The sequence below is a fragment of the Mustelus asterias genome, chromosome 15, assembly GCF_964213995.1.
Source record: "Mustelus asterias chromosome 15, sMusAst1.hap1.1, whole genome shotgun sequence".
In the NCBI taxonomy this organism is placed as follows: domain Eukaryota; kingdom Metazoa; phylum Chordata; class Chondrichthyes; order Carcharhiniformes; family Triakidae; genus Mustelus; species Mustelus asterias.
In genome coordinates, this window is record NC_135815.1 from 71668008 (window position 1) to 71691803 (window position 23796).

The 23796-nt window shown below is 40.8% G+C and overlaps 1 protein-coding gene across 12 annotated transcripts in view; it reads left to right on the forward strand.

Moving 5' to 3' along the window:
• The window catches only part of cep43 (centrosomal protein 43), an 84948-nt gene extending 62007 nt beyond the window's left edge, over positions 1-22941 (forward strand). For 4 of the 12 annotated variants that reach the window (XM_078230093.1, XM_078230097.1, XM_078230092.1 and 1 more), the window contains 8 exons: positions 2029-2088; positions 3350-3558; positions 9687-9758; positions 10335-10418; positions 17897-18018; positions 20934-20976; positions 21976-22078; positions 22498-22941. In XM_078230093.1, coding sequence (XP_078086219.1) covers positions 2029-2088; positions 3350-3558; positions 9687-9758; positions 10335-10418; positions 17897-18018; positions 20934-20976; positions 21976-22078; positions 22498-22572 — 768 coding nt within the window. In that variant the 3' untranslated portion in view covers positions 22573-22941. The remainder of the gene's footprint in view (positions 1-2028; positions 2089-3349; positions 3559-9686; positions 9759-10334; positions 10419-17896; positions 18019-20933; positions 20977-21975; positions 22079-22497) is intronic. The other 8 variants (XM_078230094.1, XM_078230099.1, XM_078230096.1 and 5 more) reach the window with 2 other exon arrangements.
• Positions 22942-23796: the final 855 nt, after the last annotated feature.

Here is a 23796-nt window from a genome sequence, read left to right on the forward strand (position 1 = left end):
GATAAATATGTGGGGGTAGGGCCTGGGTGGGATTGTGGTCGGTGCAGACTCGATGGGCCGAATGGCCTCCTTCTGCACTGTAGGGTTTCTATGATTCTATGATTCTATGGCCTGAATTATGCAAACTTGGTTTGAACATTGATCCAGTTGGCTTTTATGTACCTGGCTGGGGGAGGAATCCAGTGTTCCTATTTGTGATTGCCATTGACTAACTGAGAACATGTTGATGTCAGAGTTGAGCTTTTCCTCAGCGTAGCTATGATTTTAAGTAATGGATATGTACTATCCAGGCTTGCAAAGAAGAACACTTTTTTCCTCCCACCTTTAAAGCTTTGACCAGTATGAGCCACCAGCTTCAGGAGCAAAAGCTCCATAAGAGAAAATGGTCGGAGAAATACTGCAAGTGAGAATAATAAGCCAATTCAATCATTCGGCAGTTTTATTCAGAAGGCTAGTCGAGGATTAAAGGTACAGCTGGTTACTGCATTGGCTTAGCTGTGCCCTTTTTATCTTGTCACTTTTATTTACATCTGACTGACTGAATGAAAGTTTCTTTCTTTTCCTGTGTATGTATTCCCAATAACACACTTATAGCATATTTAATGTAGTATAACGTGCCAAGGTGCTTCACAGGAGCATTAATAAACAAGGAATGAGCTGAGCAAGTCAAAACGCTTGTCACTCAGAACCAAAGCAATGGGTGATGTGGGAAATGAGGGACAAATTGAGTGCTGCAACAGCAAGTTCTCTTCTGAAGTTAACACTAAAGTTAATTGAAGAACAAGGATATGACCTTTGTGGTATTTGAGGGAGCTTTCCTGAACTGTAAACTACTTGATGTTTGCACCGGGTAAAGAATTCGTTAGGTAAATATGAAAACTTAGTTTTGAACATTAAAAAGAAACAAAGGGAAGAAAACATGATTTTTCTTAAGAATTTTATCCTTTTGTTGTTTTTGAGTGTCTGAAGGGATATAATAGTACTTTCTTTGTGTTCATTTGGGCAGTTGTATAAAGGGCTTCAATGTGAACACAAGAAATAGGAACAGTAGACCATTCGATCCCTCAACTCTAATCTGTCATTAAAACCTGATCTGATTATGGTCTTAAATCCACTGGCAAGAAGGTGATGTATAAATATTTTTAGTTAATATTTTGTGGACATAACATGGACTGCAGTGGTTCAAAAAGTTGGTTCAGGTCTATCTTTTCAAGAACGAATAGGGATGGACAATAAATGTCAGCCATTTCAGAGCTGCCCATTTCCAATGAGCAAACATGACTTCTTTATTGAATCATCAAAGTTTTTGCACTATTGTATCTACGTAGTTCATTATCTGCATTCTGAAGCATTATTTTTTTCACTGATTTTCCAAGTTTATTTTCATGCTTCCCTGTGAAGGATGAGGAGGTCAGTGTTACATTCTCTCTTGTGTCTCTTTTTGTTGTATTACCACAAAAAAAAAATTTGAACTGGAGATAATTATGTAAATGTTTGCCAAAATTTTCCAGACCCCACGGTAGGTTTCCCGCAGTGGAGGTATTTCACTATTGACCGTCGGCAGGATCTTCTGGTCCCACCGAAGTCAATGTTAATTTGCATGGCGAGCTCCATCCTGCGCCAAGGAGTATTAAACAAGGAGTCGACTTTGACAGAACCAGAAGGTACTGCCGGTGGGAAAGACAGAAAATTCCATCCGTTCTTACTAACAAACATGATGTATTTTGTTTTTTATATTAACGCACATTGATTGCTGTTTAGGTTCAGATTTGGATTGTAACTTTGCAGTGCTATCAGTATCACAGTATAATACTATAAACATTGAATCCTCAATTTCTGCCATCTGAATTAAGTGCTCTCTTGTCTGCTATGTATTTTCTTTCACATGAACCCATTCCTTAGAAGGAAATTTCAGTGAAGTTGGAATTTATTATCGATGACTTCACCTTTTCACCTGCTGACTGCTTTGGAATTACTCATTCTATCGCAAATGTAGCACGAGTTAATTTTTTTTCTGTTTGCATTCAGATACCTAGATACAAAGGAACTGGCAAAGTTAAAGAGAGTGGGGAGAAAGTTGATGAGAAGGTAATTGCATGTTGGTCCAAACCTGGTAACTGCTCAAACATTACCTCTTGCACAGGCACGGCACACAACTTCTTAAAAAAAAGCATGGTGGGAATACCTATGACTATTACAGAAAATGGAGAAATCATATAGCTTGAGCATATCCCGTTTTATAATTTGGTTACTGGGGTTTATGGCAGTTGCAAAAATTATTAGCTAAATTTAAAGGGCAAGAACAAACTTTTGTCACTAGAACTTGGCATGCCAGGATAGATCCATAGGTTTCCCAACAATGCAGTCATAATAGATATTTTTCAGAACTGAAGATGTTTACTGACTTATCGTTTGTTTTATGCTGGAAACTGTTTTAATAAGGATCTGTTACTGCAATAACACCACCAGGAAGCGACCCACCGTTGGCCGATGGCGGGATGATCTTGTCCTGCCACTGTTGATAGTATTTTCCATCGAATCCAACCCATGCCTCTGAGAAACCCATGGTTTCAAGGATTCAAATTTTTAAATGGAAGCATTGATGGGCCAGGAGCCATTGTGTTGTCAGCAGGACCAGAAGATCTCACCAGCGTGAACAGTCATAAGATCTCACCCAAAATCTTAAACTTTCTTTACTTTTAAATTCATGATAATTATGATATTTAATATGCTGTTATACTGTGAGGTTGCCGTGAGTTACTACTGTTACATTTAGTTTCCCTGCCAATTTAATATTACGTGCGGATCTGTGCTAATGCACTACTGCGGTGAATAGCTAACTATAGGCATGTACTCTGAAATCTGTAAAAGGGTTGACTACAATACATTGTGTTCAAAATTAATCAAAAGTTGCAGCTGGTGAAGTTATAATTCTAGTGGATTTGGGGATTTTGTATTTTGTACTCTACCATATCCTATGCCCTTGCAGCTAAACCTGCTAAAACTTGAGATTAATAAGATTTCTGAAAATAACTTCCATTAATACATACTCCTTCAGTATTCTGGTAGTTATTTATTAATGTAAGCACAAATCTTTTTGCAACAAGGTTAAAATGCATAGAACCCTAGTTTTATTTTTAATTTCTTGGTTGAGAGGCATATGCAGCCATTGTTTTACAATTAGAATGATGTATTATTCCATCTATTTTTATAAGCAATATCTAGTTAATCTAGGAGCAGGAGATTGTAGGATTTTGCTGCTTTATATATGAGAGCTTCAACATATTCATTTCATACAATAATCAGTTATTTTTCTATAATCATTATCTTTCTATTTACATTTCCAAAGATCACTGACAGCAGTCCTGGAGATACCGACGCAACTTCAGATAACATTAAAAATGCAACCAATCTGTCTTCTGGTGAGCCAAAGCAAGACTTGATACCCAACACAACTACCAGTCTCCCAGAATTAAAGAAAGATGAAAAGCTATACCTTGATGATGAAGACTCATTCTTTGATGACCCATTGCCTGAGCAAATGAAGATATATGGCTGGTAAGCAAAAATAAAGACATACTAAACGCAGCAAAAAATTACATTAATATAGCACCTTTAATATCCTGAGGCGCTTCACTGGAGTGATAGCAGACAAAATTTGACACAGACATTGAGTTATTGGCGCAGATGGACATAATCTTTGCCAAAGAGATGCGTTGTGGTGCAACTTAAAGGCGAGAGGCAGGGAGATTTAGGGCGGGATTTCCAAAGCTTGGATGCCAGGCAACTGAAGGCATGGCCACCAATAATCGAGCAATAAAAATGGGAGATACACATGTGGCCAGAGTTGGAATAGCACTTTTAGCTCATGGATGGGAGGAGCTGGTGGGTTGGAGGATGTTTGCAGGGATGAGAAGGGCAAGACCATCAAGGAATTTAAACACGAAGATTCAAATTTTTAAATGGAAGCATTGATGGGCCAGGAGCCATTGTGGATCAGTGAGTACAGATATAAAGAGTGAACAGGACTTGGTGCAAATCAGGATATGAACAGCAGAGCTTTGGAATGAGTCAGATTTATGGAGGGTCGAAGTTGAGCAATATATTTATTACCTTGTTATTGCTGATTTATTTTCAACATCTTTTCTCTTTGGAGAGACGTAGGATGAGAGGAGACCTAATAGAGGTATATAAGATGTTGAGAGGCATAGTTCGGGTAGACTCTCGGGCTTTTTCCCAGGGTGGAAATGGCTGCTACGAGAGGACACAGGTTTAAGGTGCTGGGGGGTAGGTACAGGAGAAATGTTAGGGGGAAGTTTTTCACACAGAGGGTGGTGGGTGAGTGGAATCGGCTGCCGTCAGTGGTGGTGGAGGCAAACTCAATAGGGTCTTTTAAGAGACTCCTGGATGAGTACATGGGACTTAATAGGATGGAGGGTTATAGGTAGGCCTAGAAGGTAGGGATATGTTCGGCACAACTTGTGGGGCCGAAGGACCTGTTTTATGCTGTAGTTTTTCTATGTTTCTATATGAATCTGAAATCATACTGTGAAGCTTCGCAGTGTAGCCACAGACTTGCCATGGCAGCCAGTCCACTGCATTTGAATAGTTTTTTCAGAATATTTTCAGGCAATAAACCTGCATGAAAAGTCCCTCAATTTCCTTGTGCCCAGAGTATGAATTATTGTCACAGACCATTTTGCTTCCTTCCTAGTTTTTGGTCCACATGATTCAGATATTGCTTGGTTATTCCCAAGTCTATGTATCATTGACACTATCCGGTGCTTCCATGGTAGAAAAGCATTGAAGCCATTATTTATAGCCCTTGGGAACACACGAACTCAAGAAATAGGAGCAGGAATAGACCACAACCCATCAAGCCTGTTCCACCATTCAATACATCATGGCTGATCTTGGGCTTCAGCTTTATTTTCTTGCCCATTCCCCCAAACTCTTTTATTCCCTGAAAGACTTGAATCTGTCTATCCCAGCCTTATGTTTTCAAAGATGAAGCATTTCACAACCCTCTGGGATAAAGAATTCCAAAGATTCACAACCATTTGAGTGAAGTAATTTCTCCTCATCTCAGTTCTAAATGATCATCTCCTTAACTTGAGACTGTGCCCTGTGGGGCGGGGGGGGCGCTGAGTGGAGGTTTTAGGGGGGGGCGGAGGAAGGTGGGGGTCAGATGGGGTCACACTCACACCTACATGGTTTTGAGGAGGTGACCTGTTATTTGAGTGGTTGGGAGGGGAGGATGCTGCTGAGGAGTTGGTGGTGCCCCCCTGGTTAGCAGGGAGGGGATCACTATTTCATTTTTTGAGGAGCACATCTCAGAGTCATAGAGGTTTACAGCATGGAAACAGGCCCTTCGACCCAACTTGTCCATGCCGCCTTTTTTTTAAACCCCTAAGCTAATCCCAATTGCCCGCATTTGGCCCATATCCCTCTATACCCATCTTACCCATTTAACTGTCTAAATGCTTTTTAAAAGACAAAATTGTACCCGCCTCTCCTATTACCTCTGGCAGCTTGTTCCAGACACTCGCCACCCTCTCCTCTCTCATCTTAAACCTATGCCCTCTAGTTTTAGACTCTCCTACCTTTGGGAAAAGATATTGACTATCTAGCTGATCTATGCCCCTCATTATTTTATAGACCTCTATAAGATAACCCCTCAGCTTTCTATGCTCCAGAGAGAAAAGTCCCTGTCGATCCAGCCTCTCCATATAACTCAAACCATCAATTCCCGGTAGCATCCTAGTAAATCTTTTCTGCACTTTTCTCATTTTAATAATATCCTTTCTATAATAGGGTGAGCAGAACTGTACACAGTATTCCAAGTTGGCCGTACCAATGTCTTGTACAACTTCAACAAGACATCCCAACTCCTGTATTCAATGTTCTGACCAATGAAACCAAGAATGCTGAATGTGTTCTTCACCACTCTGTCCACCTGTGACTCCACTTTCAAGGAGCTATGAACATGTACCCCTTGATCTCTTTGTTCTGTAACTCTCCCAACACCCTACCATTAAGTCCTGCCCTGGTTCAATCAATCAAAATGCATCACCAAATGCTTCTTGAGTGTTGTTGGAGCTGCACCCATTCAGGCAAGTGGGGAGTATTCCATCACACCCCTGACTTGTGTCTTGTAGATGGTGAATAGACTCCAGTGAAAACAATCCTAACCTAGTCAATCTCTCCTCATACAGCAGTCCCGCCATCCCTGGAATCAACCTAGTTTACAATCAAAGGGGCCACTTATTGAAGTTCCCTTCATTCACTAATCACTTTCAAAATTGTTTGGAGAGTTGCGTCAGAACAGAGCTCTCAAAATTCCAAGGGGTGTTGCCACCTGTGGGCAGCAGGAAGGGACATCTCAGCAGCCAGTGGCGGACTCTCACCGTGATTCTGTCTGGGTGTGCTGCTGCCGTCTCTGACCTCAAAGATAAGATCTCTGAACAGCAGGTTTCTCGGGATGGGCTCACTTGCATCTTTAAGGTGGGTAAATCACACCTGACAAACGCTGCCAGTGCCAGCGAGAAATACACTCGTTTTCCCATTGGCGTGGGCACTTAGTCCCAATTCAAATGAATCATGGTCTATATTTTTGATTAGTTTATTCTTATATTCTATCTTTTTGCCCTTTTTATCGACATTTTGTTGGCCTTTTGCCGATTTTCTAAAGCAGTCTCAGTCCTCAGACTTGCTACTGTATTTTGAGCATTGTAAAACCCTTCTTTTAATCTAATACTATTTTTAAATTCTTGAGTAAACCACAGATAGCTGAGTTTTTGTTTTTCGATGGAATGTATTTTTGTTGAACATTTTGAATTGTTTCTTTAAATATTTCCCATTATTCATTCAACACCAGACCTTTTAGTCTATTTCCCCAATTAACTTTAGCAAGTTCTCCCTTCATATCTATAAGATTGACTGTGATTCTTGTTTGTGATTGGAATATGTCATTTTCAAGCTGTACATGGGATTGAATGGTATTATGATCACTATTTCTAGTAGGTTTTTTACTACGCCATTGCAATTAAACCTGTTTTGTTGCACAGTACTAGTCTTAAGATAGCTTTATCCCTAGTTGGTGCCATAATCTGTTGCTCCAAGAACTGTAATAAAAATGGAAAATTTTGTTGTTCACTCCATTGAACAGTCATACAGAGAATACAGAGGCCAACAGGAATAGTTAGAAACACCAAAGAGTTGGGCACCTTTGGTGGACGGAAGATGAAGTTAACAGTTCCGGTTAATGGCCTATTATTAGAAATAGGAAATGTTAAAGGTGAACTGCTTTTGAGGAGGAACCGATCCAGGGAAAATGAGGCTGGGCGAAATAAGGTAAAAGACCCGTGATTAAGTGGCGGATGGGAGTGGATTAATTGACTGAAGTTCTGATACTAGATAAAATGACAAAGGAGATTTAAAAGATGTAAAGAGAGCCAGAGAATTGTAACGGTTTACAGCAGAAGAGCAGAACATTGAGGTGGTGGGGTGGGGTGTGGTATTATGTTGGGAGGTTAGTTCCCAGGAGGTGAATGGGTCATTGAAAGAGATTTTGTACCTCCATTTTTATTTTTAGTCGATGTTACCCGAGGCCTTGGGGAAACTTGACAGGTAAAAGGCAAGCAGGGCTAGATTTATAGGTAAGTGCAGTTATAACTCTGCTTTTGGATCATTAGGGCACAGGAGTATTTCCTCCAGGTGCAAAAATATAACTGTAAACTCCCACCACCCCATAATATCTCTGCATTTACCAACTCTATAATGTTTCCACTCCACACCCTTAAACTCTTCCCCTCCCCATCATTTCAATGTCATTAAACCTGCCTACAACCTATTCAGTTGTACAAAATAAAGCCTGTCAATGAAGCTATCAGGTGGGAAATCGGGCATGAAAAAATGAAACCTAACCTGAAGTTAAACTGCAGGGCATTTAGGAAAAAACACACTTGTAGATTTCTTGATAATTACAAACCACCCAAACTGAGATCACGCATCTATAAGTATTGGTGTGGAGTCAGTCAGTAACTGTGAAAATGTTTATTTGCCAAAATTTTCAATCAATGGTGCAGTGACAGGGTAACTCCTCATTGATAGTTCTCTAGAATTATACGGGTCCTGGTTTGGTCAACTGTGGTTCAGTTGGTAGCACCTTGACCTCCAGAGTCACAAAATTCCAGGTTCAAATTCCACTCCAGGGCTTGAATATAAAAATCAAAGCTGCACCTTCAGGGGTGCCATCTTTCTTCTGAGACAGTTAACCCTATCTGCTCCTTGGGTGGATGTAAAGGATTCCACAGCACTATTTCAAAGAAGAGTGGAGACATTTTCCCTGTTGTTCTGGACAATATTTATCCCTCAATCAACATCAAAAAACAGATTATCTGGTCATTATCATATTGCTGTTTGTGAAGTTTGCTGTGCATATATTGACTGCTGTGTTTCCTACATTATGATGTGGAGATGCCGGCGTTGGACTGGGGTAAACACAGTAAGAAGTTTAACAACACCAGGTTAAAGTCCAACAGGTTTATTTGGTAGCAAAAGCCACACAAGGCTCCGAAAGCTTGTGTGGCTTTTGCTACCAAATAAACCTGTTGGACTTTAACCTGGTGTTGTTAAACTTCTTACTGTGTTTCCTACATTATAACAGAGACAATACTTCAAAAAATGCTTCATTGACTGTAAAATGCTTTGAAACATCTGGTGGTCAAGAAAAAGCTTTCATAGATGCATTTTTTTCTCTTTATAATCATTCAGATTTTGAAACGTTAGCCTATTTCATCATTTAATGCAACACTTTTTATGCTTTATTAGTGCCAAGGGTAAAAGGCTAGTTTCAATGACCAAGTCATTTACCAACATTTTCTAGTTTTGAGGTTTACAGCATGGAAACAGGCCCTTCGGCCCAACTTGTCCATGCTGCCCTTATTTTTTTGAACCTCTAAGCTAGTCTCAATTACCCGCATTTGGCCCATAACTGTCTAAAAGCATTTTAAAAGACAAAATTGTACCCACCTCTACTACTACCTATGGCAGCTTGTTCCAGACACTCACCACACTCTGTGTGAAAAAATTGCCCCTCTGGACCCTTTTGTATCTCCCGCCTCTCACTTTAAACCTATGCCCTCTAGTTTTAGACTCCCCTACCTTTGGGGAAAGATATTGACTGTCTAGCTGATCTGTGCCCCTCATTATTTTATAGACCTCTATAAGATCACCCTTCTACGCTCCAGAGAAAAAAGTCCCAGTCTATCCAGCCTCTCCCTATAACTCAAACCATCAAGTCCCGGTAGCATCCTACTAAATCTCTTTCTAGTTTAATAATATCCTTTCTATAATAGGGTGGCCAGAACTGTACACAGTATTCCAAGTGTGGCCTTCCTGATGTCTTGTACAACTTCAACAAAACCTCCCAACTCCTGTAGTCAGTGTTCTGACCAATGAAACCAAGCTTGCTGAAGGCCTTCTTCACCACTCTGTCCTCCTGTGATCCACTTTCAAGGAGCTATAAACCTGTACCCCTAGATCTCTTTGTTATATAAATTTAAACATCTGTTAATTTTTTAGATATCTTGTAGCAGCTGACCTCATTATTGTTCTGTTTTTCTCTTATTTATTGCATAATCCGGTTCCATTTATCCTGTTAATTTTTTACTGTGGTGTATCAGTCCATCACAGAGAGATAGAAGTGTTTCAGGGTTGCACTCTTCAGATAGCAAAAAGAATGGCATTCAAAAAGCGTAAGTACATCATTCATACCTGTTTGCAAGTAATCCATAATGTGGCGATAGTTAAGAATTGAGCAATAATCTGAAAGTAGAACTAAAGTGCAAAAAGAGCAAAAAAAAAATGTTATCACTTCTGAGTCTCTGAAAATCCGGTCAGGTCAAGACCCAGAACTGGATATTCAAAGTTTTGTGGCTTACACACTTCTAATGACCTCTTTCTTGAGCTGAACATCAATTTTAATTTTTTCATTGACATTTGAAAGATGTTTGAAGAATATGAATTTAAGTGAGATTAATAAATGGATGAAATTGGTGTTGTGTATGATGCATCAAAGTATTCAACCACACATCAGTTATATGCCTTATAAGTTCATATAGTTGAAAAGTAATTTCATAGCTACTCCCTTTTAGTCTGATTCGAATTGTTTCCGGTTCAAAAATTCTAAGTATTTCCTGATGTAATACCTCTAGTTAATGATTATTATAATGTATAATATAATGTGCATGACATCTCACTGTCCACGATTGTCAAGCTTTATTTATTTTCCTTTCCTCTGCTTCTGCTCTTATTGCTTTCTCATGAGGCAGTATCTCTGCTAAAAACAGTGATACCGATGAAGATGCAGAGGATCCCTTTATAGAGGCAGGTGGTAGACCGAATTCTCTAGAAAGGTGAGATCACCAGCATGATTTGATGGTTTTGTTGTTGGTGGAGACTTTTTGAAACACAACAGGGGATGTCCGATGGAAAAATGTTGAGCTTATAAATACAACTTGAAATCGTTGAATTTAAAATTTAAATGGCAAGATAGGAAAACAGAATTAATCTCAACAGTCCTCAAATTTGATCGTGTCAGAAGAATTAAAACTTTTATATCTATATTTTGAAGGCTCAGTACCTTGAAAACAGTTGTTTTTCAGTTAAACCCAGCTGACCTCATTATACCGATTGGTTGGTTTTGCAATATCCTTGCACACCTTTTCCTGTTACATGATGTGTAATGAAAATTTTGGTCGCTGTAATTGTTTTGCTGTCAGCGATGAAAATGTATGATAACGAGCAGTAATTCCTTGAAAATGTAAACATATCAAAATGCATTTATATTTTTAAAAAACTGCCTCAAACTGAACTTTAGGTGACTGGAAAAGTACTAGAGCTTGAAGGGTTGAATGGCCCCCTCCTGCCTATTTTCTATGTTTCCAAACAGATACTGCAGTTTGTCATCAGAGGTGTCACAACTGACGCAGCAATAGATGTAGAATATGACCAGATCCCTGCATAATTTGAAAAAAAGGTTCCCACAACAAAAAGGAACACTTGCACTTTGTTTGCAGCTCCCAGCACCCCATCCTTCACCCTGGAAGGTGTGTGACCCTCTTCTGAGGAGTCTTTGTCCTCCCCTGTCACTAATTCCCAAGTGATGCATGAAGAACCTGTGGGAGATGAAATTCATCATTTAGAACTGACAAGGTACAAGAATCCAAAATAAACAGTGCTGAATATCGTTTTTCACTGGCTGTTGACATCTAGTTAATACAAGCAACTATTTTGTGCCAAGGTGGTAATGTGATATCTAATTCAGTCACCATGTAACTGCAAGACCTACATCTCTCCATTGGCATTTGTCATGCATGCTGAAACTGTTTATCTCCTGTGCTTTATCCTTTGCACCTGTATGTGTGTCCATGATTGGAGGGGCTGACCACCACCACGCCTTTCCATTTCTCTGCCTCATTCTGATATTCTGCGCTCTCCGTTTTATTTATAGAAAGAGGTATTAATGTGAGGAATGGAATGTGTATGAGAATAAAATAGCAACACTTGTATAGGCTAACTGAGGGATTTGGATGAGATTGACAAGATGATGATGGTGAATGTTAGTGCTAGTTGCTCATATGTGAGAAGGTGCCTCGAGAGGAAGGGATGCAAAGTGTGTTGGTCTGAGGCACGCTGTGCAGGAGAAGGTTGGGAAAGTCCGAGTGAGAGAGTTGGCATTTTAATATGACGTGTCCTGATGAGGTAATCAAACCTCTTGAGCACTGCATCCATCAGCGAGAGAACACCACCTCCTTAGTGATTTCTAACCTTGTCTGCTTAGTTTCAGAAGCTAATTTCTTCACCCTGTCCATGAGGAATAATATTTATCAACAATCCCTTACAATCCACAGCAGGAACTCCAGTGATGTCTCCGGGAACCAGAGTGGACAGCTTTCCCTTCTTTAGACTCCATCAATCCAGTTATTGTCTCTCAGCCAGGATTGTAGAATGCTTCCATTCTGTCTCTTGCTGGGGTCTCTTTAATTACTGAGGCTTCAAAAGTCAGTGGTGGGTCATCATCATGTCCACCCACTCCAATTGGCCAGGAAACCAGGATGTGCGATGCTGATGCTGTGGTTCACTTAAAGACAGTAAGAAGTCTCACAACACCAGGTTAAAGTCCAACAGGTTTATTTGGTGGCAAATACCATAAGCTTTCGGAGCAGAGCTCCTTCGTCAGATGGAGTGGATATCTGTTCTCAAACAGTACACAGACACAGAAATCAAATTACAGAATACTGATTAGAATGCAAATCTCTACAGCCAGCCAGGTCTTAAATGTACAGACAATGTGGGTGGAGGGAGCATTCAACACAGGTTAAAGAGATGTGTATTGTCTCCAGACAGAACAGCTTGTGGAATTCTGCAAGTCCAGGAGGCAAGCTGTGGGGGTTACTGATAATGTGACATAAATCCAACAAGCTGTGGGGGTTACTGATAATGTGACATAAATCCAACATCCCGGTTTAGGCCGTCCTCATGTGTGCGGAACTTGGCTATCAGTTTCTGCTCAGCGACTCTGCGCTGTCGTGTGTCGTAAAGGCCGCCTTGGAGAACGCTTACCTGAAGGTCCAAGGCTGAATGCCCGTGACTGCTGAAGTGCTCCCCCACAGGAAGAGAACAGTCTTGCCTGGTGATTGTCGAGCGGTGTTCATTCATCCGTTGTCGTAGCGTCACTTAAAGAGCCATGATAAAACTGTTTCATGAACTTTCAGGATTACGACCTGCAGCTGACCTCCACTGCTGAGAGCAAGCCAACAAGTTAAAATTCAGCCCAGTTTGTTTCTGCAGTAGTTTTTTTTGCGTGTAAAGTAAAACTGGCACACAAACTGACACGCAATGTCACTTATGAGAGTCACAAAGCTTGAGTATCAGCATCTGATAAAATAGTTTTCACACCTAAACTACTTTTTGTCCCATTGATTGCTAAAAGTGCTTGAGCCCTAGGACCTAATAAGACAGGAAAGGAAACATCACAATTGATCATGAGGTACTTTCAAACTTAGACAAAAATGCTTATAAAAAGAGTTAGCACAATGATTGGCAAATAAAAGAGCTTAATACATCGTCTTTAAGACAGTATAACAATTTAGCTTAATAAATGAAGACTGTTGTGGTTCATTTAAGTATTTTAACAGGGAAAGCTTTTGGAAAATGTAAGAAGGGGATTTGAGAATGTAGAGTTTATTGTCTTAAACACTTTATGTTCTGATCAGTAAATAATTTGTGGGTTGGACTGTACTGGCACTTCAGGTTCTCGACATATGAACAACCTGTTACTAAGCCCATGATTGTCTTGGGTGCTCCACAGATATGTAATCACTGTTGTGCTGCCAGTTTCACAACTTTTTTTTAACTGAAGAACTCGAGCAGCGCAATGGATCCAACATAAGGCTGCATTAAGCCAGACAGTGACTGGTTTTTTTTTGTTTTTGGGATGTTGGCATAGCTGGTAGTGGGGCACATCCCTAATTGCCCTTGAAGGTGGCAGTGAGCTGTTTTCTTGGACAACTGCAGTCCATATGGTATAGGCACATCCATAGTGATATTAGGGGGGCATTCCAAGAATTTGACCGAGGTTGCTAGTAGGGTATGCTCATTCAGAGTGACATCTTGGGCCGTGCCTCCAGGATTTGTTTTAATAATGTCAAAAAATATGGCAGGAAAAGCCAACAGTTTAGCCGGCGGGCTGCACACTACTTTTCTCACCTGAGTTGACGCAAAAAAGAGAAAGTTCCACTCATAGTTTCACAACAAGATAGTGAGTGACTTAGAGGAGAACTTGCAGGTGGTGGTGTTTCCATACATCTACTGCCCCTTGCTCTTCTACTTGGTAGAGGTTGTGGATTTGGTAGGTGCTATTGGAGCAACCTTGGTGAGTTGTTGCGTCTTGTAGATAATACACAATGCTGCCACTGTGCACTTTTAGTGGAGGGAGTGAATATTTAAGGTGGTGGATGGTACCAATAAGGAGGGCTGCTTTGTCTTGGATGATGTCAAGCATCTTGAGAATTGCTGCACTTATGCAAGTGGAGAGTATACCATCATACTCCTGGCTTATGCCTTGTGTGTGGAGCATGCACACCACAGAATTCCTAGCTGTTTTTATTGTCAAGGTATTTATATAGCCAGTCCAATTAAGTTTCTGGTCAATGGTAGCCCCCAGATGTTTTTGATGGAACATTTAGCAATGGTAATACCATTAAATGCCATGGGGCAATGATCATTGCGTGACACTTGCCCAGATTTCGCTGAAGTTGCTTCAGTACAATAATGCAGTACAGAAATGCAACTACAAGTGAAACAACTTAATCAAAACAGCTTTTCCCCACTACCACTACTACCAATGTAAAAGCTGCCATTAGGTTCTGTAACACCGTTTTTAATTTAAAAAATTAAAAGATTGTGCTCTGCAGGTTGAAATACTGTGCATTCCTAAATTCCTTTATTCCCTTTCCCCTCTGCTCCTCCCCATCTCTCCCTCTCTCATTCCCCCTTCTCTTTTTTCTTCCTGCAGACTGTCACTTGCCCTCCCCACTCTCTCCCTCCCCTATTCTCTGACTCTCTCCAGTTTGCTGACCTCTTCACTCTTCCCCTAAACCATAATTGTAAACAAGGGATAGGGAGATGGGCAGCAAGAGAAAGGAAGCAAACAACAGGCACAATGAGTGGGAGGATTAATGAGGGAAGCAGGAATATGAGGAGGGAGGTGGCAACCAGGAGGGAATCAGGTGGGAAGTGGTGAGCGGGAGAGTCCGAAGGAAAGCAAAGAGTGGGAGAGAATTGGGGTTGAGATTCATGCCAATTGCGAAACTAAGGTAAAGCAGAATCTTGCTAATTGTCCATACTAGCCCAGTGTATCCATGACACTGAAATAAAACAATGTCGATCAAGGCAAATTAAAATGGGATTTATTGTACTTGGCTTTCAAATAGTATTGAATAACATGCAATCAACAGCCAGCATCTCACTTCTGACATTATGGTGAAGGAATGGTCATTGATAAACCAGCTAAAGGTGGTTGGGCCTGGGACACTGCCCTGAGGTACCCCTGCATTGATGTCCTAGGACCATGATGACTGACCTCCAAACATCTTTCTTTGTACTAAATATGTCTCCAAACAGTGGAAAGTTTCCCCCCCCCCACTCCCTCCCGATTCATATTGACTTAAATTTTTCCAGGACTCCTTGATGCCATTCTCTATCAAATGCTGCCTTGATGTCAAGGTTTTGATTTGATTTGATTTGATTTATTATTGTCACATGGATTAGCATACAGTGAAAAGTATTGTTTCTTGCGCACTGTACAGACAAAGCATACCATTCATAGAGAAGGAAACAAGAGAGTGCAGAATGTAGTGTTACATCATAGCTAGGGTGTAGAGAAAGATCAATGTAATGCAAGGTAGGTCCATTCAAAAGTCTGATGACAACAGGGAAGAATCGGTTGGTACGTGATCTTAGACTTTTGTATCTTTTTCCTGATGTAAGAAGATGGAAGAGAGAATGTCTGGGGTGCGTGGGGTCCTTAATTATGCTGGCTGCTTTGCCGAGGCAGCAGGAAGTGTAGACAGAGTCAATGGAAGGGAGGCTGGTTTGCGTGATGGATTGAGCTACATTCACGACCTTTTGTAGTTTCTTGTGGTCTTGGGCAGAGCAGGAGCCATACCAAATTGTGATACAACCAGAAAGAATGCTTTCTATGGGCAGTCTTTGTGGAACCAGAGTTCATCCTCTGGCTTGATAATAGTGCTAGAGTGAGGGATATATGTGGTCATATTGAATACAATTCTGCTGCTACCAAATGTAGAAGGGCCAACACTCTCACCTCACCTCTGGAATTCAGTTCTTTTGTCCATGCTTTGTCCAAGGCTGTAACATGGTCTGGAGTTGCAGAGCCCAAACTAATCAACAGTGAGCAGGTTGGTGCTGAGTAAGTATCACTTGATAACAATGTTGATGACACCTTCCATCACTTTTCTAGTGATTCCAAATGATCTGATGGGGCTCTAATTGATGAATTTACTCTGCCTTTTTTCAACAGGCATTGTTGGGAAATTTCCACATTATCAATTAGATCCCTGTGTTGGACTACTGGAACAATTTGGCTATGGATGCAGTTAGTTCTAGATCACTGGTATTCAGTACTACAGCTGGGATTTTGTCAAGGCCCACTTAGCTGTGTCCAGTACTTTCAATCATTTCTTGATTTCACTTGGAGTGAATTGAATTGACGGAAGAATGCCATCTATGATGGTGGGAACTTATAATAGAAGACTTGAGAAGGATCAGCCACTCAGTACTTCTGGCTGAAAATGGTCGTAAATGCGTCAGCCCTGTCTTCTACTCTGCCATGAGCATGGAGATGTTTTTGGCCCCACCATCTTCATTCACAATTGGATGTGGCAGGATGGCAGGATTGCAGAGTTTTGATCTGATTCCTGGGTTGGGGAAGCACTGTGGATGTACCTACACCTCAGGGACTGCAGCAGTGCAAGAAGGCAGCTGACCACCACCTTCTGAAGGGCAACTAGGGATGGGCAATAAATGTTGATCTAGCCAGTGATCCGCCCACATCTCCTAAATGAATTTTAAACAATCACTAAGCTCTGTCTATATCATGCTGCTTCTGCTGCTTAGCATGCACATAGCTGTGTTACAGCTTCACCAGGTTTACACTTTAAGTATGCCAGGCCCGGCTCCGTAACATGCTGTCCTGCAGTCTTCATGGAACCAGAATTGATCCACTGGCTTGATAATAGTGCTAGAGTGAGGGATATATGTGGTCATATTAAATACAATTCTGCAGCTACCAAATGTAGAAGGCACTGATTCTGTAATGCAATAGCATTTTCACTAAGATCTTGCCATTTACTTCATCCATTTGGTAATGATTCTTGAATTTAATAATTTAGTGCAAACAATTAAATAGTGTTATTTCAAAATCCTTATGTGGAATACATTTTGCAAATCAGAGTTCAGTAATTAGATAGTTGTGCATAAATTTACTTGATTTCTAATTATGCAGGAGAAACTCATTAATTTTGCACTTCAGTAATGCCATGGGAGATTATGTAGTTGATTAAAATGTTTGCATTCCGGAGTGATTTCAAGGCTGTATGTCCTCTTGAAATTTAGTTGATTTAGAAATCTTTTGAGCTTTGTTGCAGTTCATGATATTCAAAACCCTGAAAGGAACTGCTCTCTATTATCATTTTTATATAACAATCTATTATAACTGCCTTTAGCCATCAATCTTGGGGCAACCATGTTCATTTAGAACTAAAATGAGTTCTAAGTGCACTGTAAAGTCGCCATTATAGTTTTCATTTCAGCTTATCGTTGCCATGGTGGGCAATTGCAGAGGCAGAAGGTTTCAATATTTGTTACCTTGGTTTAATTGCTACTTGCTTTGGGTAACCAGTTAGGTTCAGTTTAGAGATTCTGTGTTCTGTAGATTTGAGTGGATTTTATTATGAAATTCTGCAGTTCTCATATGCTTAAATTGTATTTCCATTCAGTATTCCAGAGTGCATTACACTTACACTCTAGTGTGCTGTACTAACAAGTGTTAAGGTCCTGAGCTTTTCCCAAACCAGAGTTCCTCTGCTTAGCTAAGCCCATTGAGAGAGGCACTATGTGAAGGTATGATGGAGTATCTTTCACTGGTTGAATTACAACGCTGGAGTGGTAGTCTATGGTAACTTCTTGAAATTTCCCCATTCACCAGAAACTCTGGTAAATTCTCATTCTTTGTTTTTGAAGTAATAAGCTTCTAAATAAATGAATCCGATCGTTGTTTTAAAATGTTTTTGATTTTTTTGGTGACTAGGCGTACAGATTTGAACAGCAAACCAACAGGTGGCCTTACATCCCTTTCAGATGCTCCTCCTCTGACTGCGAATTTGGAGTCCCTGGCAAAAGGACCCCCATTAAAAGAAGCTGACATAAAAGGTAGCTAGAAATAATTTAGCCTTTTTTAAATGTGGCAGCTAACAATATTAAATATTTAACTCTGGAATCTTGTCACTTTGTGTAATATCTTTTATGAGCCCATTTTATCAATGGGCTATATTCAGACCCAGAATCTGAAGATGCGGGTTCTAATTTACTAGGATATACAGTCTCTCTCTCTCCTTGTATTGTCTCACAAAAAGAAAAACAGTCTTCAAGTACGTAACATTTCGAAGATTATTCTTTAAAACCATGGCTGGAACTTCATGGCACATCCAGTGGATTTGAAGACAGGAAACTTGTAAAATGCAGTGCGTGATCTGCCTGTCAACCTGCCTGTCAACCTACCTGCCCACCTCCAACTTGCCGTTGGACAGCCCGCCCACCCTTGGGCCTTTTGAGGCCCTTTGTGCTGTATCATTTCGTGATTTGTGAATGACCACTTAAGTGCCTCAGCTGGCTCCCACTGCCATTTTATCGACAGTGCACGTGCGCACACATACATGCACATGCGCACACCACCTATGGCACCTGGTAACTCAAACCAGGCCTCCACCACCTGCCCTGTCGATAACCCAGACCTGCGTCTCTTGTTGTGGGGCCTGACTGTAGTCCCAGCAGTGGCAACTGCTCCAGATGTTAAATGACTGTGGGGCAACTCATAGCCAGTATCAGCAGGATTGTATTCCCCACTAGCCCTTTACATGGTGGAACAAAAACCCTGCCATCAGAAAGTCCTACACATGGGGCCCGATTTTACCATTGCATTGTGCCCATTTTTGGGCGTGAAAACTTGGCAAAGTCGGGCATGGAGCGAATAGTGCGATCCGTGCCCGTGTCCACACAGATTCCCACTTTACCAAGGCCTGAAAAGGCCGCGATCGGAACCACACCCGAAACAGGTGCGACGTCAATTTAAATGCATTTGCCCAATCTTGCCAGCATTTCCCCCTTTACCATCGCATTTGCCCGTCCAGATTTGGTGCGAAACAGACCAACTCGGCAAAAGTCTGTTTCTGGTGCTCCAGCTTCTGAAGAGGTAAATTCAGAGCTTCCAACGGCTCTCTAACTCAGATCGGTGGTGGGGGGGGAGGGAGACGGGCCAGATCATTCTTTACTAAGGGGGGTGGGGTCAAAGGTGGGAGGCCCGATCGTTCCCTGGTTGGGGGTAGGGGGGGTGGTGGCAGATCATTCTCTGGTGGGGAGGAGGGAGGCCCGATCATTCTCTAGTGGGTGGGGGGAAGGGGGAAGCCAGATGGTTCTCTGGTGAGGGGGGGGGAGGCCTGATCATTCTCTGATGATGGGGGGGGCGGGGGGGGGAGGCCAGATGGTTCTCTGGCAGTGGGGGGGAGGGGCAGGGCGTGGGGGGAGACCAGATGATTCTCTGCTGCGGGGGGTGGAGGAGGGAGGCTTGATTGTTCTCTGGTTTGGGGGGGGGGGGAGGGAGGGCAAATGGTTCTCTGGTTCGGATGGGGGGGGGGGCGATCGCGCTCTGGTGGGGGGGGGGGCAGGGCAGGAGGAGGCCCAATCGTTCTCTGGGGGGGCAGGGGGGACCGCTGCCACTCTGTGGGCGATCGGTGGGGAGGAAGGGGGCAGGGGGCGCAATCGGTCTGGGTAGCAGGGGAGGTTGGTGGATATGGGGGACGGTTATGTTGTGGGGGTGGGGCGATGTCTTTAGGGGCCATCGCTCCCGGGCTGCTTTAACCACTTTTTGCGGCCGAGGAGCGATGTGAAAGGGACGTGTTTTTCTATTTTTTTTTCCACTGTGCATGCGCAGTTCAAAGGTCCGATCGGAGCAGCAGCGTTTCAGGTGCAATAAGCCCCACCCACAGCGCAATTCAGATTCGTGATTTTATTTTCGGGCTAAGTGCGTATGGGGGTGCCTGAGAACACGTTCCCAAGTTGGATCTGAATTGTGCCCAGATTCAGCACTTAGAATCAAAGTGGTAAAATAGGGCCCATGGCGTATCAAAATACTGAGAGTCCAGATTTTATTTTCTTAATTTTCTGTATGCTATATGAGTAACTCACATAAGTTTACAGGTTTTTCTTGAATGATGGCAGAGCAGGGAATAGGAGAGGGAGCGAGGGAAAGGGGTGTGTTGAACTTCATGAAGGCTGATTTCCTATTGATGATTTTGATACCAAATTGAAAGTAATGTTCTGTTGTCACCTCTGAAGTTAGTTTTTTTTTCATTAAAACTAAATGAAGCTGCTTTTCAGATGTGTTAAAAGGGAATTTCTCCTCAATTTTTTGTCATCTGGATATCTAATTGATCCATCATTAATTGAGAGACAATGAAATTCACATCCTCATTCTCTTAATGTTGAGCCTCATTTTTTATTTTCTATAATGCTGTCATTGCTAACTGTTTTATGCTTTCTTCCTTCACTCCTTTCTAGCTGAGTTTTTCCAATCGACTACCCTACATATGCACAGAACGTTCTCTCTTTCTCTGTCCTAACTTTCTCAAACACTTGATCTGACAAATATAATCCATCTTTAAAAATTCTTGTCCTAGTTTGCATGTTCACATTTTAGTAATATTTTGGGTACATAAGTGATGAAAAAAGCATGCTGTCTCATGGTGAACGAATGGCTAATATGCATTGGTCACTGCAGAACTAATTTGTGTAAAATTGCTCTTTAGATATTTCTCATTTTTACAGGAACTGATGCAAATAGTCATAATTTGAAATTGCCATAATTTAACGTTTTGTTTGCTGTGCTGTTCATAGGTAGTGGTAAAAGTAAGGAATCTTTAAAATAATGAATTAAAAAAATTTCACAGGCATCAATCAGACCAGTAACAATAATATGAGCAATCCAATACAGTTGCATAATCAGTCAATAGAAACAATATTTTAAAATGATGACTTATTGCACAAATTCTCATTTCTAATCTGTTTCTTAGGAACAGGGAATGAAGAAGAGTATTATGATGATGATTTTATCAGGTAAAGCAAATTTTAGCATAATTTATACTCTGTCAATAAGGTATACTGGCATTTTCAGAAGTTGATTAAATGGTTTGGTCTGTATTGAGAGTTTTCTTTTTGCCTGTTACAATGCTTCAGTCCTGAATTGTTTCCAAAATGCAGTGAGGTTTCTGTGTCATTAGAGTCTGCTATTGAACTGTGAAGGTAAAAAGTAAAATATCTCCAATTAGGCACATGAATTAAAAACAGACTTTACTATTGAGAACAGTATGCTAATATTTATTTGCACTAAAAATAAGAATGAATGAAAAATTGAAATGAGTAAATCAAATCAGTCAGTAGTTGACCATATGTTGGAAGTGTTGGTTAATTTAGCACTACTGCTGTAGAGAAAAAATTAACAGTAGGGTGATTTGTAAATTTAACCAGGCATGTGTTCATAAAGTGGTAAATTAGTTAAATAATGAGTAGAGTATTGTGTTCAGGTTTGGCCATCATATTTATAAAAAAGATTAACATTTATGAGGAAAGAGAAAAAGGAAAATGTGCTTGCAAACCAGAATTAGCAACATGATGATACTTGAAACTTTTAGACAGTAGTCACCTATATCCCGCTGCTTCGATAACACCGTAAAAGTTTTGTTACTTTTTGACAAACCACATTGCCCAAACTGAGTTGTTGCTTCTTTAGCCATGCTTTGAGGTTCTTTTTTGTCAAATTTAAACAGTTTTACTTAGCAGTCACAGGTGTTTGAGCCTGGTAGTGTCAGCTGAACACGTGTGATAGTTGTTGAATTTGGTTGCTCTTTATTGTCTTGCAGTTAACCAATTGGATACAGCACATCTAAATTAAGATTGTATTATATTTGAGAATTTGTAGTTGATTGCTATTGTGATACATTTTTACATTGTCCTTTTGAAGAAAAAAAATCATACACTTTTAGTAGTAAGATTTATTTGTTATGCACTGTTAACTTGGGTTGTGTTGTAATAACTACCGGTATGTTTTTGGCTTAGTGGCAGTCAGCGTTCAGATAAAACCAAGAGTGAAGTGAGCATTGGTGAAGAAATTGAAGAGGATATTTCTGTGGAAGGGGAAGATCTTTGTCCAGATGACAAGGTTTGTAGAACTGAGTTTTAGTAAAAAATATTGAAGAATATTTAGAAAGTTTTACAACTTTCTAAATTCTAAAAAAGGGAACATCCAGAAACAAATTCAGAATTTGTTCTCAATAATGGAATGGTGACAGATGCAGTATGCAACTGAAAATAAATAAGAACATAAGAATCCGATAAACATTTATTGCAAACTTTAATGGCAGCCTACAACTTTAGCCATTTTTATAAATGCCTACCCCATTTTTAATCTAGTTTCATTTTTATGGAAAAAGAAACTGGTGTGAACTTGATATGTTCTCCCCAAATTGGGTTAGAATACTTCATGTCATTTTTAAGATTTATATTAATTAATTTTGTGATAACTTTGATTATTTTTGTTAAAATGTTTTAATAATCCTTGTTTTGATTATTTTCTTGCAGCTTGATGATTTTACACTGGACCACACCATTTCACACTGCAGTGACGTGGCAGATTATATAGAGGAGGTTGCGTAGTAACTTGGGCATTAATATATAATTCACTATACAGTAAATGGGTAGCTTTTGCTGCTTCTGTTGTTCTGAAGGAACTCTGAACCAATGAAGGCGGAATTGGCTAATGGATCTCTCGGGTAGCACAAATTGGTTGAACTTCTTGTGTTAAATTAATCCAACTGAAAACCAAAGACCACATTTAACACTAAGAACGAATGCAACGGTACTGGGTGGTGCCAGTAGGGTAGTCAGGAGGAGCGTGGATTCTTCAGATTATCTCCTAGTATCCAGTAGAAAAGGCCTAAATTCATTTAGAAGGGATCAGTTTGGTCCTCGATTGTAATGTGTAAAGAAATATATTAAATAAAAGATATTTTTAATGCAAATTTATTTTTTGAATGTTCCATGTGTTTTTATTGCATAAAGTCTCATCAAGAATCTGTGTAACTTTTTTGGAGCTGAATGTGTGTCATGCAGCCTAAGCAATGTGGTGTGTGCACAATTCCCCAGAATGTATCAATATTAAAGTTAGAAAGCTTCTGTAACAAAATCTTATTTGATTGTTTTTCAGAATTATTTGGCAAGTTAGAGCATACTTGTTATCTTGAATATCATCTGTATTTAACCATTAGTGAAAATATGTAAACACTATTGTTCACAATTGTGAGACAGACAGAATGGAAAAAAGATAGTGGGTGCAGACAGAGCTCCACGCACACACCCCCCCCACCCTTGGGGCAAGAATTCCCCAGCACCTGTTTGGGTCAATACATCTAACCAGCACATCTTTCAGACTGGGAAGAAACCGGAGCACCCAGAGGAAACCCACGGGGAAAACATGCAACTCCACACCGGCAGTGACTCAAGCCGGGAATCGAACCCAGGTCCCTGGTGCTGTGAGGCAGCAGTGCTAACCACTGTGCCACCCTTTCAGGTGAAGGTACAACATCTCACGGCACTATTCGAAGAACAACAGGGAAAGTCTATTGCTGTCCTCGCCAATATCTCACCCTCAATCAACATCGCAAACATTGAGGAATACAAATCAGCTGTTACACCTCTTCAGGGATATTCTGAGCCTGGCTTTTCCAGAAATGTGGTGCGCATTGTCCCTCGGAGAACTCTGTCAACATGGAGCAGAGTCAGGGAGAGAAAACAACACCAGTCCCCTTTTTTTAAGAGCACTAGTTACTGGATGGTAAGATTAAAGGTCCCGTTTGAATGTCAGCGAATTAGTGAATGGTC